At 33.1% G+C, this 20,175-nt stretch overlaps 1 protein-coding gene across 2 annotated transcripts; it reads right to left on the bottom strand.

Annotated features, from left to right (window-relative positions):
- Positions 1 to 370: 370 nt before the first annotated feature.
- Positions 371 to 19,937, bottom strand: LOC130012973 (sodium- and chloride-dependent GABA transporter 1-like). 2 transcript variants are annotated; one of them, XM_056101244.1, is made up of 14 exons: positions 19,188 to 19,937; positions 18,507 to 18,638; positions 15,758 to 16,094; positions 14,790 to 14,922; positions 14,089 to 14,223; positions 13,299 to 13,402; positions 12,694 to 12,818; positions 11,753 to 11,865; positions 11,211 to 11,342; positions 10,705 to 10,804; positions 3,634 to 3,734; positions 2,918 to 3,085; positions 1,876 to 2,001; positions 371 to 792 (listed from the first exon to the last, which is right to left on the bottom strand). In XM_056101244.1, exons 1-13 carry the CDS (start codon positions 19,339 to 19,341, stop codon positions 1,897 to 1,899), a joined length of 1,839 nt encoding a protein of 612 aa, XP_055957219.1. In that variant the 5' UTR covers positions 19,342 to 19,937; the 3' UTR covers positions 371 to 792; positions 1,876 to 1,896. The 2 variants fall into 2 exon arrangements, with proteins under 2 accessions (XP_055957219.1, XP_055957220.1); XM_056101245.1 differs by lacking the exons at positions 371 to 792; positions 1,876 to 2,001; positions 2,918 to 3,085; ... (1 more) ...; positions 10,705 to 10,804; positions 13,299 to 13,402 and having other exon boundaries at positions 11,222 to 11,342.
- Positions 19,938 to 20,175: the final 238 nt, after the last annotated feature.

The following is a 20,175-nucleotide window of genomic DNA, read 5'->3' on the forward strand; positions in this document are numbered from 1 at the left end:
TCAGGAAACGAAGGAATCGAACTTGGAAACTACTGTTTATTGAATCAGCGACTATATGAACTGAACTGTCACCCTCTTCCAAGAAGATGGTTATTACGTAGGCCTGCCTTTACGTACCGCACGTTGTTTTTGATTCCCCAACATATAGTGTCATCATTGACATAACTGGAGCGAAAATGAAGCAGTATCAAAGCTGGAAGCGGAAGAGACTTAACAGTTAAGTTTCGTTCGTGAACGAAATAATTTAGTGGAAACCCATTTCAAGGTCTTTTTAAATTTCTTATGGAAAGGACATTAATATAGAACAAAACTCGGGTAGAAAAAAGGATCAATTTATAATAATATATTGTATTATTAATTAAATGTACACTAAATGTAATATCGTGAAGAACCCGTACTCCTGTAATAATTAGGAGGTTTATAGGTTTAAGTTCACTACTGTTAATTTAAAAGAGCTAAACTTTTAACTCAATATTATTCATAATATTCGAAATTAAAAACACGAATTAAATGTAGAATTCAATATCTTATCGTGAAAATATGGGATCCTAATATCCCATATTTAAGACACAACGAACATTTTAAAATCAGTACACGGCGTTGTGTATTCTGTTATTAACCGCGTCCTTTATGGTATTTTGTCGCCACATAGAATCGTATGAAAGTAAAACAGAGAATTCTAATTTTCATATTCTGTTTAAGCATCTGAATACATGATTTTAAGATTATAGTCCGTTTATAATCCTGTACAGACTCTCTTTTATTATTACTTTAAAACGATGGTTTTATTCTCTGAAATAAAAACAATAATTAATAAAAATTAAATTAAAAAGAAAATAAATGTAATTAATTTTCAATAATTTATATTCGAGATAACCTTCTTCTTACAGAAGATATTTCCCACGTCCCACGAGCCTTCTTTTGACTTAATAAATAGAGAATCTCCTACCAGTCTTTTTTGATATCAAAAAAGACGAGAAGGAGATTTTATTTATCATCCAATCCCTACTTACATGCACATATAGATAAATATAATTCTTTGCAGTAGATTTCACTTTTACTGAACATTACGGCGTAGTGATACATCATTTTTTGACAGCAATTCAACCATTGCAAAGTCCTTTATATTGACCCAGTGTTTCCATCAAGGTCAATTGAATAACAATAGTTCATTTTTGATAAAAAAAAAAGTTACTTTTAATAAGAAATGAACTGTTCTTTGAAAATAAAAAAAAGTAGTTCCTTTTCAACTGACCAATCAAATTCATGTAAAGCGATATCTCCTCAGGAGATATCGCAGTAGATTATGAAATATATCACACAAGCGATATCTACTCTAGAATGTGTTATTGGGTGATAAAAAATATTAAAAATCATTTTAACTCGTAAAATGAGATAAAATGTCTATATTATTTCAACGATGGCATGCGTGGTCGATATATTTAAAATTTGACATACAATCTGAAATTAAATAAAATGGGGCCGTATAGTCAGCTACGACTAAACATTTGCCCGGACAGCGGTACTAGGTTCTACTCGAGTACCAACTGTCAATGGTCCTTTAACGTGTGTGCTACACGTTGTCCCTGCGAAGGGGGATATACGCCGCGAAATCCCGATTAACTTTCTCAGCCAACACCTAGATCGAACACGGGACCTATAGGGCAGCGAACTATTGTCCTACTTACTAAACCACCACGGCTACTACATCTGATTTGAATATTCCTTGAAAAACTGTAATCAAATCACGTAATTACCAACCGTGCGTTCTTAAAAAACATACGTAGTACTTTTTCATCTGTGCATAATTAAAACAAGAGAAAAATGGTGTGGAAGGAAAACCAATAATTCTATTTTTACATCGTCTTTGTGTACCTGAATGAAGATGGTACTATTTCAAGATTTCATACTCTGTAGTTCCTTACAATCAGATTGTATTGCCAGTTTATAATCTTTGGCAGGACCCCACTTTTCATTGGGTTGAAATGATAATTTTATTCTCTGAAATAAACAAAGAAAACATGTGCTGAAATCGGACAGGTGGAATATTTTGCCCTCCAATTGTTGGACCAACAAAATAACGCAACTATAATCACCAAGAAAACAATGACAAAGCATATTATAGTAAAATACTATTTGGTATTCAAAGTAAACCTTTATTCACATAATCAGCAGAAATGAAACCAAATGGATTTTACTTCCCACTGTCCCGCTCCGACTAAGCTAATGAAAGTGTGCTATGAGGGAATAATTGTGTCTGGACAGCAGCGCTACGACCTACTCAAATCGAATTCCACACACTCTGTCCTGTATCACCAATGATCTTTCTCGGCCAGCACCGGGGTTGATCACGGGACCTCCAGGTTAGCGAGCCAACTTCTTACTCGCCGAGCCACCGCCTTACCCACCGGGCCACAAAATTTTTTATAAGCATTATAATTTGACATTTATTTGTATCATTGGCTTCTTGTGAATATTTGTAATGAGGTGTACTGTCTTGTTGCACTTACTGTCAGAGTAAGCGAAGTTTTATTCGCGAAAGATTGAACGATATTCAGTTACTTTGGAGACTTGAAGATAACTTATTGGGAGTTAAGTCGCTAGCCCTCCGAAATATTGACCATAAGCATTTTACAGTAAAAACTTGATCAATGTGCAGTTTAACTTAGATCAAGAAAAACAACCGAACAGATACATACACGTAAGGAATCCGTAATTATGATTTTACATAGCTAAACATTTGCGTAGTACTTATGTATTTCAATCCATTGCTTATCCACGTTGTTTCCGCGTGGGTATTGACCTTAATGACACAAGAGTTATTTCCCATTTCTAATTGATTGAAACCTGAATTTCAGTCTGATTTATCGAGTCACTCAAAGAGATTAACTAACTTTTAGTCTGTTCTTAAGTATACCTGTAACAATGGACCTTTTCTAGTAATGAATTCTCGGATCATCCATATAGGTATAGGTACAGCAGATATTAAAGCTATAATCCATCCTATAGCACTAGCATATGGTGGATACACATAGTCTCCATAAGTGGGTGGTTGATATTGAACTAGAGTAAATACAAGAATTACCTGAAATCATAAATTGAGGTATGGTAAACAGCTGAACGTTGATCTTAATCAGAAAGAAATATGGAACGGGCTCTCATGGGGGTCATTTCATGACTAACATGCTTGCGCGTGGGTGTGGGGGGATTCTTTTGGCAGTGCTAGGAAAGCAAAGGACCCGGAGAAAAAAGCCACGAGGTAGGACGGACATGGCTTGAGTATATAACATGGAAATTCCACTACCATACACCTTGAGTTTTAAGACAGAGGCAAACTATTCGTGTACATGTATTCTGATCTTCCAATTAATAAAGAACCAAGATGCCACACGTGCGAGAGTACGGTGGTTGAAATGCTCGTTTCGCTGGTATAAATAAAAAGCCCAGAAAGTGATCATCAATATAACAATACATATCATTTTGGAATATGGATTTCATGGACGAACACGTAGTTTTATCACTAACCATGACATAATGATCTTTAAGCTAATAAATAAATAAAATGACTAGCACTACGTTCTCTGATAGTCTCAAACCAGTGCGAGTTCGTGTTCACCTAATCTGAAAACTTACAGATAGAATTAAAGGATTTATAAATTTCCAGAGAATCTTAAACAGGAACAATGGCCGCTTTCCTAGCATCATTTCCATATCACCAAAATAACGATCCGCTCCTGTTGATATAAAAATATAAAGTATACAAATTTAAGGCGCCGGTTTCTAATAGAATCTGTTGCTATAGAAAACAGAAAATGCACAGTAAGCGCTTGAGGATGAACTAAAAAAGTATTTCGGGCTAAAGGCGACGGTGCAGAACGGCTTTACTGTGTTAAATACACAATCCTACAAAATCTACTCCAGAAAGTAGTGACGCTAGTCCTAGAGATATTTAATCTCTGAACGAAAAACTCCACAAGAATGGAATACTGCTTCAGCTATTCCTATGCATAAGTATGATAAGTACTTCTTCGAAAGCAATACCATTATTAGAAATCAACAAAGTGGCTATCGTGCAGATAGGTCTACTGCAGACTACTTTAGCTGACTTAGTGTGGGTGGACGGTTTCGTATAAATATTCCACAACGCAAAAATCAAAGGCTGCATGTATAAGTGGAGGGATTACTTTCTAAACAAAAGGCATAGACATATTAGGGTACGAGTAGGAAACTGTATGAGTAAATAAATTGAAAACGATCTTCCAAGCTATGCTCTCCAGGATGCCGAATCGGCACTCTTTTCAACCGATACCACATTTTGGGTGTCATCAAAAGATATTGAAAACAAATCGACATTTGCAATATACTCTCGAACAAATTTCGAAATAGGCAAATGACTGGGGTTTGAAATTATCAGAAGGAAAGACAATAGCAGTGCTGTTCTATCCGATTGATAACAATAGGAAAATGGGGTTCAATTTGACGGCACAAGACTAGAATTTAAATCAGGGACTAAGTTCATTGGATTGGCCTTCGACTCACGACTGATATGGAAGCCACATATTGATGGCATTGTTAGCCGCACATCCAAACCCCTGAAGAGAATGAAATACATGAAAGGGACACAATGGCTAATCGACCGATGCACTCTTATGTTAATATACACATCACTTATCCGGTCGATATGCGACTACGCTGCTTGTCGACAATCAACTGGGTAGATTCTATAGAATCCACTCTTATGTTAATATGCAGATCACTCATCCGTTCGATGCTCGACTACGGTGCTTGTAGACAATCAACTGGGTAGATTCTATAGAATACAGGGTAATATAACAATTGCCCTTTTACATGAAGTGAAAGATCTTCCATTTGGTCTCGGGCGAGAGGAACTTTCACTGATATAGTGAGCCAAGCTGCAAAAGCTCAAAGATGTCCAACATACAACTGCCCGTGATATTCTGGCAAACTTCAAATGATATAGTAAATCAGCCCAATGTGCAAGGAACGATTATTGAGACTAAAACATTAAAACAATTATAGAATATTCGTCTGTGGTGTACAGAAATACACAATAAACCCCTTTGGTGTACAAACATACACAATATACACCAGTACAAAAATACACAATAGACCTTCAAATAAAGACGAAACTTCACAAACGCCTACTATTAAATATAGCAAGAGAATAATAATCAAAATAACCTATAACATACACTGAAAAAAAACTTGTGTTGAAACAACACAAACTTGTGTTATTTTCAACACAAGTTAGGTGTCTCTATTTAACAACACAATCTTGTGTTAAATGTTGAAACAACACAAAACTTGTGTTAAATGTTGAAACAACACAAAACTTGTGTGAAAATCTACACATTATTTGTGTTGAAATTTCTGAAACTTGTTTGTGTTGAAATTTCTGAAACTTGTGTTGAAATTTCTGAAACTCGTGTTGTTTCGTACAAACTTGTGTATAACAAAAACGTGTGTTGTATTTTACCAATTTATATCCAGTATAGCAACCTTTCGAATGCAACCCCTTCCATTCGTTCTGTTTAAACTGTGATTATTGATAAATGACATAATAATTTTGTTTGTTAAATTATTATTTATTTATTCAATAAATGATATGAAAAAATAAATTAATGCCTAATTAATACCAATACAGACATCTCTAAGGTTAATAAACAAAGTTAATTCCAATACTAATAAAATTGTGTTATACAATGAAAAAATACCCCCCCCCCCATTCCCAATTATTAAATAAAAAGTAGCTATTTAAATTGAAAAATAAAGCACCGAGACATTTGGAATATTAATCAACAAAGTTAATTTCAATACTAATAAAATTGTGTTCAATAGTAACAATATCCCTCCACCCCTCAAAAAAAGCTATTTAATTTTTTTTTACAATTAACCTTAAAAAGAACTGAGAATATAATATATATGTTCACAATATCCCTACCCCATGGTCCCAAAACATACATTTTAAATATATCTAAATTTAATATCAACTAAACCAAGCACTAAAGACATTAATAATGCACTAAATTGAAATACTTTTAAGAAAAAATAGTCCCTTTAACAGATTAGGAATTCAAAATTTTCTACAGTATATAAATGGGAACTAATAGATAAAGCACAGGCAAATAATTATAGATAGATAAAATAAATATAGCATAAAAATCAAACAAAATGGAGAAAATTAAAAATTTGTAAAACAAAAATTGATTAATTAATAAAACCATTTTATATAAAAGAGGCATTAACATCCGAAATGTTCACTAAATGTTTAAAAATAAAGGTTGATTTCATCCTACAATAATACATTTTTATAATTATCGAATGTTACTATTAATTATTGATGATCCCTCTATATTATTTCAAGTTTTCAGGCCAAATCTTTAGTGTTTAGGATTACACTGCATTCTATATAATGAAACAATATTAGAGATGGTTTGGTATTTGACATTAAAAACAAAAATGTGATTAAAAAGGCAATATAACTTTTGGGTTTCCACAATAAGATCTGTAAAAGAATTTGATGACTTTATATTCAGAATTTAGAGTTGTTTTCTTTCTTTGGTATTAATATTCACTAAATAGATATAATTCTCCAAGGATGTTCAAGTGATTATTATAAATACACTTATCGACAAATGGGGTTTTGATGTGGATTTAACTTGGTACACCAGTCATGGGTATAGAGTTATTTAGATGGCAGAATAAAAGTAAAATAACTCATTGAGCAGGGGGCGGCGGCGGGGGCGGGGGAGTTGAGAAGAGCATAATTTAACAATATATTATATTATTTTGAGACTCATATGTATGACTACATGCGAAAGCAAAAGGCGGGTGGGGGGGTATTTTAGTCAGGTAGCATTATTTCTTACTCATGTACACCAAAAACACGTCATCTCGCCTAAACAGATGTTTTACGCCAAAACGCTTCAACTTGATTGATTGCCATGTTTTTGGTGTATATTTATATCTTTTCTTGGGCGCCGAATCGAACTACGGCTTTTAAAATGTTCAAAAATCGACGTAAATTGATTTTTTCAACGTTAGTTGGTATACAACGATGAGCACATGAGTGAGTAGACTGTGGGAAAGTTACGACAACTCATTTCCAGGCGCCATTTTGGGTCCCAATTATGACGCCATAAAAGCTATGACGTCATGGCTTCATACAGGTTTACATACCAAAATTTGTTTTTTTCTTGCAGTATTAGACGTTGAGGGATAATATAACGTTTTACCCTTAAAAAAATGCAAAAGAAACCAATGCAGTTTGGTTCAGTGATAAATATATCAAACAAAATCATACCCAAAATCGGAGAATTTTCTGAGATCGATATCTCGTAATCAGTGTGTTTTACTATTTACTCGTTGGATTATAAATGATTTCTTTTTAAATTCCTCATACACAGAGTGGTTATGAAAGCGAAATGTGCCGAAAAATCGAATTTGACAAACGTCAAATTAAAAAAAAGAAGTATTTGTTATATGGTGCCGGGCGTTTCTTTCATAATGGCCGCCAAATTTGGTAATATTATTATTATTATTATTATTACAGCATATTTATAGCGCGCCCTTTCATAAAACATGTTCAGGGGCACTTTACAAAGTGACAATGTAATTATAAATAAACAACAAGATTATGGACATGTTAACAATTGTATACAGAGTCAGTTAAAAGCCTCATTAAATAAATGTGATTTAAGTTGTTTTTTAAAAGAATATAGAGATGTACAACATCTTAAACTAAATGGTAGATTATCCCATAAAACAGGTGCTTGATAACTAAAAGAGACTAGTTGAACAGTTTTGGGCTTTAAAAATAGTTTATCTGATGTACGTAATGTTCGACCATTATATCGTGGTTATGTACGCGAAATGTGCGGAAATCGAATTTGACAAACATCAATTAAAGAAATGTATTTTCCATGTGGTGCCGGGCATTTCTTTTAAAAGGGCTACCGAATTTGGTAATACATGTATAAGGCAATTTAACAAAAAAAACATAAATTTGGTAGACTAAAAGGGCATCTCTTAAGATACGTAAGATATGACTTTTGCAATGTCCTTTATATGGTTTTCGATGTCTCTGAATTTGAAGATAAATTTTGAAAATACAAAATAGCAGCAACACCAATTGGCGGATATTAAATTAATCGTCATTTTTCCTGTTGGATATTAGATAGTGTCTCTTAAGCATGATGTACACTGTAGTTCGATGTACCCTGTAGTTCAGATACAGTCTCCAAACCGTGTTTACACTGACTGTAGTTTGGGTGTAGTTCGTCAAATGAAGATGAATTTTACGATACAAAAAAATGAATATATTGTAAACGCGCTTTAAATATCTGGATGCGATAGACTTCGTGATAAAAAATTCAAGGTACATTATATCATTGGCAATAATAAGATCCAATTTTAGTTTTTAGTTACACACTGTTAACCACCAATAGATGTTTTAATGACAATAAATCATAAAATGTATTCAGCTCGACGTAAGACATAAATAGATACAGTTGGTTTAACTTGAATAGAAGTTTTAATTATCTATTTTGCATATATGCATATATCACCTTGATGTTCATATCGTCTTACGAATTTGTCAACCATGCAATGTGAAGTAGATGTCAATAATATGGTTATGTGCATAGGCGTACGAGCTGGGGGGGGGGGCTGGGGGGGGGGGGCACACAATTGTACTTTGTAAAAGTTGTATAAAAAAATATTGTGTTCTTGAATGTGTCCAATTTAACAGCGAATTTATTATTATTATGTAACATATTAAGAACCTAACTACATTTTTGGGGCACCAACCACCACCGCCCCCCAGTCAAAAATTTCCCCGTACGCCTATGGTTATGTGTAAGAATATTCAGTTCAATATATTCATGGTGTATGATTTTATTCATACTTCAATTTTAGTGAGTTACTTCTGCAACGTTTTTAGAAAAAATTGCTATTAATTTGGCCAGTACTGTAATAGCAAGTGTATAAATATTTTCTGTTCAGTCTGTACACAGTAACATATCTGAGAACCATATTATCATTTCTGCCCAAGGCTCCCTGTGATTTATAGTTAGCAGTGATACAAGGCAATTACCAATTTTCCATGCTCTTGGCCTGAAGAAATAAAATAATAAAAGTCAAGTTTTTATTATTATGCAAGTGGAAAAATACAATTCTTCATGGTATGATTTGAATAAATACAACTGATTTGAAGTTGGAATTATTATTTGTCTAAGATGACTGGGCATTTACAAATTGAAATAGCTACTCTTCATCAAGAAAATACATAAATATTTTTCCCAATTCACCTGGATTTTATTGTAGGTCTTTGTACGTGAAATAGCTTTATTTAACGTCCGCTTCCACCGAAGTGGTATTGCAGAAAATTAACAAATTAGGATTCCCTTTTAAAGGAATTAGACTACACTATCGCTGGATTGTATTATATTCAAAATGGCGCCCAGAACACAAAACAAACATTGCAATTCAGGGCGGACTGGTGTCGAGGTTGTATCCTAAGAATGATTTTTTGAATATTTAATCAAACAGAAACACAATTATGCACATGCAGTTATGATATAATATTAAATAAGCTTACCTCAAATACCTCGAAATATACTGTTTGGTCAGTTTGTCCGCCCGCCATATTTCTGTTAGTCACACATCCTTCGGCCAATTAAAATGGAGGTATATTTTGTTTTAACCGAAACGAAAAATTTGCGTTATAAATACATTGTATTAAAAAATACCAAAATCACAAACCTGATATTCTTATTTTCTGAACAAACTTTTCTCACAACAATATCACTTTTTTCGAAACTAATGCTTAATAATACAGTTAACATTTGCAGTACCACAGGGTTTAATACCGCAAAATTACTTCAATAAATATTTCTTTCTTTGTTTTAAGAGTAATTTAAGAATAAATTTCCAATTTCGATTAATAAACCAATTAAATTAAATAAAAAGATTAACTCGACTATTTCCACGCCCATTCAAACATTTTTTTAAAACGTAGATATAACACAATTGTTATTGTCTTTGATGTGTCAAGTTTATTGGGGCGATATCAATCAGACACTTCCAAATGCAGACATTGTAATAACCTGTCTCTGTATATTGTCTGAGACAAGATGTGAAAATATACAAAGAGTAGAATCAGAATAATCTTTTATTATATCTAATTAAATAAATAGTTTATATTTAGATAATAATTGACTAAAACTTTGATCTCTTATATCAGTGTACTGTTATAAAATACGTTGTTTTAAAAGAGATATTAAATGCATCGCACGATACATACATTGCGATTTCTACTTAATGTTTGTAATAATTAATATATCCTTTTAGATAATTAGAAATATTAAAAAATAAATCAAGTGAATTACTCGACATTCAAATTCAGGAAGAGTGGTTTTACATCTAGGCTAGTGATAAAGGAACATAATAAATGTTATCTTTAATGTCGACGTAATTAATTATATGGGAAAAAAACACATAAGATTTTATAAATGTACACAAGTTTGTGTTAAGACATTGAAAAAAACACAAACTTGTCTCATTGCAATGCAATACAACACAAACATGTGTTAAATATTTTTAACACAAGTTCTTGTGTTGAGATCCAACACAAGGGTTTTTTCAGTGTAATATACATATTATAAATATTTTAACTATACTTACCGTATATCCATCCAATAATTATAACCTCCAGAACTGTTATTAGAAAGACTATAACGGCTGACATATACCAATCTACAAGCTGATATATATATATTCCTGCCTAGAATTAACGAATACGTAATAACTTAATATTAGAAATAACTACCAGGAAAAGAAGTACCATCTCTAAAAAAGCCAACTGGTCTCTAATAAGTGAACAGGTAATCAAGTGGATGATACTGGGTTTGGAAATGTTGGAATATATTCACTTCATGAGCTTAACATTGAAGAAACCGATAAACGAATAAAATGTATTGGAAGAAATTGATAACAGAATAAAAAGAAATGCATAAAAGAGATGCATTTAAATGACCCATAGAACTTATATATTCCCTCCAGAATGAAGTTGGGCTTAACATTAGAGAAATGGATAAAATAATAAAATGGGCTTAGGATTGAAGAAATGAATATAAGAATAAAAAGAAATTGATAAAAGAAATGCATTTTATATAATCCATGCAACTTACTTGAGATGTGAATATCAAACTAACCAAACACATCAGGAAACACGTGACTGCTGTAATCATTAAGCGTAGTTTTGGAGTTGATTTGGGGATCAAATCTGTTATTGCCGTTACGCATACTTCCACATTAACAAACTATTAATAAATGAAATTGTTAATAATCTTGCTGCCAATATAGCTTACATGTTGAAATAAATATTACATGGTTTGTTTTGTGGAAGGTCCGTCTTTATTAGCCCAGTCGGAGCAGAACAGTAGGACGTTAAACCTCATTTCATTTTTTGAAAGGGAATATAAGCATTATTCAACTACTTATTTTATATCTAAATGATAGATCGCATTTTCGATTTAAGATCATAGTAATGGCACAGCCGATTTTAATTAACATGACATAGTAATTGAAGAAAATTGGTTCACTTTCACAGAGAAAAGTATGTTTCCATAAATAAATGGGCTTTCTAACAGTATAATCTATCAATCTAAAAATAGGAATATGTCTTAGAAAAATATGCGCAACATGTTATATAAGAAAGCGCATCTCTTACCATTGAATCCAGTGCAGCAAAAACAAGCATCAAGAAAAATAATACCGCCCATAATTGAGGTATTGGTAGCTGACTAAGTGCTTCTGGATAAGCAATGAAAGCTAGACCAGGTCCTAATAAAAATAAAAAGAACCAGTCGTCAACATCCCGCACACTTTGATAGGTTTAAAAGATACAAGGATATCAATATCTGTGTTATTGGTAATCAACAGCCAAAATCTGCATGTGAAGCAAATAGTATTATGCTGTCTAGACATCACCGCGAAATTATTAAAAAAAATTTCTAAGAATGAATATCAAAAGACTAAAAAGCTTGAATAATTTATGAGATATATCAAGTTACGAAAGGGGTAATTTGTAACGGGTGCAGATACTCCACTAGACTGATGTGTACAAAGTGTCATTAAGAAATCTTAAACAGTTTATGAGATGTGCTCAAGAATAAAAATTGAATTCCAAAATTTAAGTCAAATTTGTTTCCGAGCCTGACAAGGAAAGTGTTCTAATCCTTTGGGTAGCTTTGACATTAAACTACATTCCACTTAAGTTTTAAAATATATCTATATTTTGTACTTTGTTTCCGAGCCTGACAAGGAAAGTGTTCTAATCCTTTGGGTAGCTTTGACATTAAACTACATTCCACTTAAGTTTTAAAATATATCTATATTTTGTACTTTACAAATATTAACAGTTCTCTTAACTTTGAAAATGATATATTCTGTAGTGCCATCTAATGAACATCTAAACCTACAGTTGTGTCTGGTAGACATCATCATCGCCGAATCATTCGACAATGAGATAGGTCTGAGGGCAGAAATATATACGGAGAAATTTTATCAGTCGGTGACAATTTGTCGACATTTTTTAAAACTTAACTCAATGTCGGACAATGTGTTCACATGTTAAAAGCTCCAAATATTGGTAGTTGTTATATTATTTACCTGTACGGATAATCTCGGCTATGTCTAGACCAGTTTGGTGGGACATGAAGCCAAGGATAGAAAATACCACAAAACCAGCATAAAAACTTGTACCTTCTCCAACAATACAAAAAATGATGGTATCCCTGAAATGTTGCAAGCCGTTGTGGCAAATGTTAATTGTCTAGTAACATAGTTAAATACGTATTGCCGGACTATGTTTGTTAAATTTGCATATAGACTCTAGTAATTACACCTAATCACGTTGTTTAAGATACAGTATAACAAATTGTGACATTCCATCACATTGTAACTTCAACTCAACGAGAGACTAGTTGTGTACTTCTAACAGCACATACAGAACTTCTGTATTCAAGAAGCTGTAGGATTGCCGGTGTGTGATTTTTGCTGAGCGATCAGATCAATGTGGTAATGGCTGCGCAGTTTTGAATAACACATACTTATGACGTGCTAGACGGTACCGAACACAATAATGTTTCTCTACTTTTGTTTATTGTACGAACAATATTAGATTATGGAAATACCGAAGACTCCGGACTGATCATCTTTTAACACGGTTTTTATCAGCCAAGTCGTTTAAATACAAAAACTGGAGTGACCCTTACCTCATAACATTGTTATCAAATTTATTATAACTAGACATTGTGATAAATCCTCCCCACCCCATCCCCGCTGAATAAAATATTTGCATCAACGCCTGTACCCACATCTATAAAAAGAAGAAATATAAAGATAATTTTCAATACCGGTATGCTGAAATGGTCTACACCTTGTCGATTCCTACAATTTCTAAAACTTTACATTTATAGATTCATTTGTGTACTATTATGTATTTCTTTCATTGCTTTTTAAACGTTTTATAAACAATTTGTTTTTCAAATTATATATCAACAAGAGAGCACTTGTTGCCCATATAATATGATTGTGCTACACTTGCCAATTTACTGCCGTGACAAAGAACATTGTTACATTGATTAGAATGCATTAAAAGAGAATGAAACGTTTAAATATCATGAATATGTTTTATTTTGTATAAATACACAACTGCATAAAGCTAGTGCTTAATCATATTACGGTATCGGTATTTGGCAAAATCACAGTGGAAATATTGTACGTAATATATAATCAGAAATCCTGTAGAATTCCATTAACTATTTGATTCTTGAAATAAAACAATAACAGATATGCATTAAAACAACCCTTATCATGTGGAAAAATAACTTAATTTAGGAAAACCAGGAACTGTTTGCAATGGTATTTGTTCTGAGAATATTCAGTATAGTCAAATGATAAATTATTTCCCATAAGACGGCTGATGGTTGTTTTATTTATTACTTATAAAATGTGGAATTAAGTAGACCTGTTAATTATGTCAGTTTTAATTAATTACATTACCTGAGGATTAGCTAATTTACTAAAATCAGGAATTATGTAGAATTTTACACCATCTATGGCACCAGGCAAGGTAGCGGCTCTAATTAAAATGATTGTAATAATGATGTACGGTGCTATAGCTGTCAGATATACCACCTAAACAAAAATAGTAAAATATAAACTCGCACATAAATAATAATTTATAGAGTTGATGTGAAGTAACCCAAGGCTAGGCAGCATCTTGACCTTAATATTCATCCACAGAAACTTTCTATCTTCAATCGTGGACTGGTGATTTAAAGATAATAAATATAGAGGCGTGAAATCAGTAAAGAACTATCAGGAATTATAGATACACATATTTTAGGTTAGAATTGGAAATATTAATATTTGTTGGATCAATTTGTGTCTGAAAATTTGTATTTGCTTTTGAGTCTAAAATATTGTGTCTTGTAAGCTTATACAATTATTGTTTATTTATCTACCGTAAATATAAATGGTCTCGTATTTATTTCATTTCACGGGTAATGGTAATAGCGATATCTCTTTAGATAATATTAGATAATATAACGATTAAAAACAAAGGCCACAAACCTCCGTGTCTGTGATGACATAGGTTTCACAGGGTATGGAATTCTCTACAATAACCTATGTCTTTAAATTTAATCTCTAAGACAGCCAGAAACACAAGTCAATGATAAATTAGTATTTAAAACACACACCTTTCCAGCGGATTTGACACCTTTTATTATACAGAGAAATATAATTATCCAACTAATTATAAGTGGAACAACCAGTTGCCATTGCATACTGCCTAAATCATCTAATCCAGTTGACATCCTTAATACATTGTAGCTGAAAAATATGAGACGACATTGAAACATAGCTTCAGTTTTGTTATGCTAGGAGACCCCTATTTGTTACCTATCTGGTGCCAGTTATTATCACATATGGGATAGTACTGATAGAACTGATTAAACACGTTGCAAATATAATTTTAATACAGAGATCATTTCTGCCATAGATGCATTATGAAGTTTTCAAGAAAGGGAAGTGACGAACGCAAAAGGAAAACACGAGTTATCTTTCTATATAACTGACTGACGTGACGAGGGATAACAGATACAATTTCTGCTCACTAAAAGTTGTTATGTGAGGCTGTGAGAGGATATCTGATAATTCAAAAAACGTAACTGAATGTGACTAGATAAGTTAAAATGAGAAAAATAGAAATAGTCCGTACATTCCCTTGTTTTTATTCATTGTATAATTAATAAAAACATGATAATGCACGGACTTTTTCTATTTTCCCCTTTTTTTCTTATAGTGTGACAGTCAATTATTTTTTTGAATTGTCAGATATCATCCCACAATCTCCTATAACCCAGCACATTTTCAGAAAGGGGAGTCCTAAATCCAAACTTATCAATTGTCTAGGAAAGACTTGGATGGAGTTCAATATCAATTTGGATATCGGATAATAAGTACACCGAAAGTTTATTTCCTAACTGCTCACTGATTATTGTGCTACTGGTCATTAAAGGGACAATCTGCCTTTTTTATCTTTCAAAAAATGCCTGGTAATATGAATGATCCGATGAACACTTTTTCAAGCAAAAGCGGACTGTAATTTTATAAACCGGATGATTGCAGAACACACTTTGTAGTTTATCACACCTTCGTTGCTTACTTCCAAAATTCTTCAGGTGCAGTAAGACCAATGGTTGAAATATTCACATGCGTCGAAGAAACATTTGTATTCATCAATGATGAATAGTTTGTTGCGTATTGGACGAGATTACGTAAACTGCTTGTAAGATTATTGGTGTGGTTCCCACCAGTGCTGGTAAAATTGTCGGTTCTGTATTGATGAACAAAGCACGTGTCTGTATTCCACCAATTGCCACAGGTCGTCCATGGTAACGGTGACATAAAGGAATGAAACAGATAGTATAAAATCCAGGCTAGGATCATGGTATAATATAAACAAAGGATGCCTGTGACGACGATCATTGCTACTCCTAAACCTGAAATGAGAAAATCAAAAGTATTAAACTTTATTTCATTTTAATATTTTCTCCCCCCCCCCCTTTAAAGTAGTATAATAAAGTTTAACGTGTAATCGCAATATCAACACCATTTCGAACGCTCAAAACAAAGACGTACAGTGCGCACGCTGAACGAAATCGAGAAAACTGTATTACATTGATAGTTAGAACACTATATTTATATATACAACCCTACCCAATTCCCTCTGATGTTGTATTTCATTATGTCCATCTTATATAAGCTGCTTTCGTTCACGTGGCCTCAAATATTTGTTTGGACATGTTCTGTTTCATTGGAGTTGCTGTTAGAGATTAGTGGCGCTATTCTTAATATAAATGACACTAAACGGACTCCCATGCAATTTTATTGCTTGTAATGTAACACTTTGTTGCCCCACTATAATAACGAAGTATATTTTTGACGTACAAATTGGTGTTTTGACACAGATGGGTGTTGTGACATCACTCAAGTAACCTGTACAATCAGAATCATATAAACATATTTTATATTTGACACATTATTTTACACTATATACAACAGACAACCAATGTAATTAAATATTGTAAATACTAGGCTAGTACATTCTCTGAAACATTACGAGCCGCTTTATTTTGTAATGGATTTGGCTGGTAATAATATATACAGTAGGGGATTGCAATGATCTAGTTTTGAAATAATAAAGGCATTAACTAATATACAATTTTAATATATAAAAGAACTTGGCCAGTGATATACAGGTACATGATTTACAGATCATGATATATGTTCATACATGATTGTCATATTCAGATATAATTTAATACAGATGTCTACACAAATATGAACAGCATTTTTGAATACCTGCAATAGTTAAATTACCTCGCTAAACGTTTTTATCTCCAACTATTTATTTATTTTTTGGTAGACTGAATACAAGATCCAATGTCACATAAGGCACAAACTGTCAAACAATATATCTGTAGTTTATATAAACTTCCCTCTGATTACTTCCTATTTCGCTAAAATCGTACCCGTATATAATTTCGAGTGTTCTGTGATTTCATGCTGGCGAATTGAATATCCTCGAAAGTAGGCTAACTTATTTCCCAATCAAAAAGTGAAATTAAATTTGATTATTTAAATTATCGCTTACTTAAGAATACATTATGTAAAATTTAGATAAAGAGCTCATCGTTAATGCTATATTTTTAAAATAGTTAATGCAAAATTTCATTCAAATTACTTTATTCTAAGCGAAGATATTAAGCTTTTGAAGGTTTGACAAGATGTATGCACTGATTGTAACCCCTTGTGCTGGTTGTTAGAAGCTTAGCCTCGCTTCACCATTTTTAGATTAAATCATTAAATGGCTGAACCGTTCTAATCTACTAATCTGCATAATGCCAGTTTAATTCTACAAACACTCCTACTTAAAAATGCATGAGTTAAATCTAACTAGGCCATAATCAACACTCTAGACCATTGACTGGCTTGGATATTAATTGAATTAGAACATCCGCAATATTTTATCATTTAACGAAAGATTGGAAATCGAGACTTCGTTTATTATCGATATTTCGCTATTCTTGTCGAAACTTTAAACATTTATTTTTGACTGTCTATTTTTAAACTATTAATAGCAAGAACCGTCACCTCTTTATCTAAATCTTACATAATGCATCTTTAATTTGAACAGAGAGTTTATTTTATGTTTTTATCTTCTATTCTCACATTTCTGAATAACCTCTGCACGCCAGACGGCGCCTCGGATGTGGTGTGCGCGTGTATACGCTGGTGTGTACGTACAAGAAACAGTTGTAATTCGACAATGGACGGTTTGTCCAGAAAAGTAAGGGCGTTAAACTCAATTTCCTTTCATTTCTTTGTTACCCAGTATGGAATTAAAACTTATACACATACGATTTAAGAGCAAAAGGTAATTACTTTGTAAACAAATAAATTTCCTTTAATGAGCTAACCCAGTTTATCAATAAATTGGGCTTTCACGTTTAATTGATTTGAAGGGGGAGGTTACAGCACATATACCATACAGCCATATTTAACATTCATATGCTCAGATAGCATTTATTTTTGAAATCGGGCTAGTGATGTGCAGTGGGTCAAGTTATCGGGTTATAAATGTAATAAACAGAAATTCGAACAGTGTTAATAATGAGTCTAGTAACGATTTAGTACATTCATGGCAATTCAAACACTCTAACAAGCATATTATTTATTATTTAAACACGGGTGACATTAGCAAGTAAATAAGATATTAAAGATATATTCCAGCATCTTATCGCAGCCTAGATGTGCAGCCTTGGATGACACATTACATAAATAAGAATATCACAGCAAATGAGGAGAATCTAAATTGGGAATATTATTTATATTATTAATATATATTATACCTCTGAATGCTGGACAGATATCCCACACATCGTATGTACTTTTACCAGAAAACTGACCAATTGACAGTTCCAAAAATGATAGTGGAAACGCCACTAAAAACATGAATATGGCGTACGGAATAAGGAACACAGCTGAAAAAAAGAAAATGCGAAACGGGATAGTGTATAACAAATGTATTAAAGCCGAACATTTAAAATAAATCATCAAGGGAAAGCGATATCTAATTTGATGGGCCAATTTGGAGCACAAAGCTTTCTTTTTCTGGGACACCTGGTACTAGCTTGTGTGGGGGTATAATGGTTATTTTCTAATTATTTTAATTTAGTTTGTACATTTATTATATATACTAGCGGATGACTCGGCACTGCACGTGCCAAAACCGGAAGTCCAACGCCACCTTGCCCATGTTACTCCTATTCACCAAATTTCAGCCTTGGGATAGCCCTAGTGTAGCCGTCAACCATGAACAGACTAACAGACAAACAAACATCAGTCACAAATATTAGTACCCGTATAGATTGTCTCGATTTTGCCTGTTCGCTCTTTTGCTAGCTATCAAGTATTTCATTTTATATGCGATAAAAACCTCCCGAATTCTAAAACTTTTCAAAATTAATTTAACGGAATTTTCGCTTTCGAAATGATTATTATTATTATTATTTCATATAAATAATACCAACCTCCGCCGTTCAAGGCACATAGGTACGGGAATCTCCAAATATTACCCAATCCTACACTATATCCAATAAGGGACAGTAAAAACTCCAAGTTATTCTTCCACTTTAACCGGTAAGGTTTGGTTTTTACCATAGCTACTCCCGCTTTTTCAATCATCTTATCTGTTTCGAAGCTAAAACATTTCTGATGTGAAAATAGTTTACCGCCTGGAAATGATTGACTGCGATGTCACCCGAAAAGAAGAAGTGAAATGACGATAGCGCCAGTAACATTAACATTCATAAAATCGTAGCACTTTTTCATAAAACGCACAGAGGCATGTCCAAACGAGACCTACACGTAACTTTGTTTAGAGTAAATCCGGTTAACTAAACAATGCTGCAGTCTTAGGTTTTTACATAATATATAATGTTCACCCATGCCAGTAATTGTTTCATATTTTAGTTTCACACTCCAAAGAATTTAAAAACAGCGATCACTAATTTGATAGGAGGGTAAATTTACCTCTAGCTGTTATGCATCCATGATAAATTTCCATATTTGTGTGACAGTATTGGTTCTTCTTTCTACCAGGTCCTTATGACACGACTAGTTTCAGCTTCTATTAATACTTTCATTCTTCTAAACATATTATGTACAAAACTTAAAGACTCCATAACTAACATATGCTGAGTGAGCCATGGCCTTAGCTTGGCTAGGCACGTGTGCCAACTCCAAACTAACTTACATTACATGGCCCCAGCTCCAGTGTCCTGTCTATTTGTTTCTTAATCTGGGTTTATAAACCTTTCCACACACAAAGGAATCTCATTAGGCATCTGCTATAATGTATCATGTTTCATATCAGTTAACGTTCAGTATAGTTTATCAGACAAAGAAGTAAGATAAGACATGCCATCAACACTATCGCCTACTCTTATATCGAATTCCAACTGCCAAGGGATCTTTTACGTGCATTCCAATGTATACCTGGGACCTCGGTGTTTCGTA

The sequence above is a fragment of the Patella vulgata genome, chromosome 5 (genome assembly GCF_932274485.2).
Source record: "Patella vulgata chromosome 5, xgPatVulg1.2, whole genome shotgun sequence".
NCBI classification, from domain to species: domain Eukaryota; kingdom Metazoa; phylum Mollusca; class Gastropoda; family Patellidae; genus Patella; species Patella vulgata.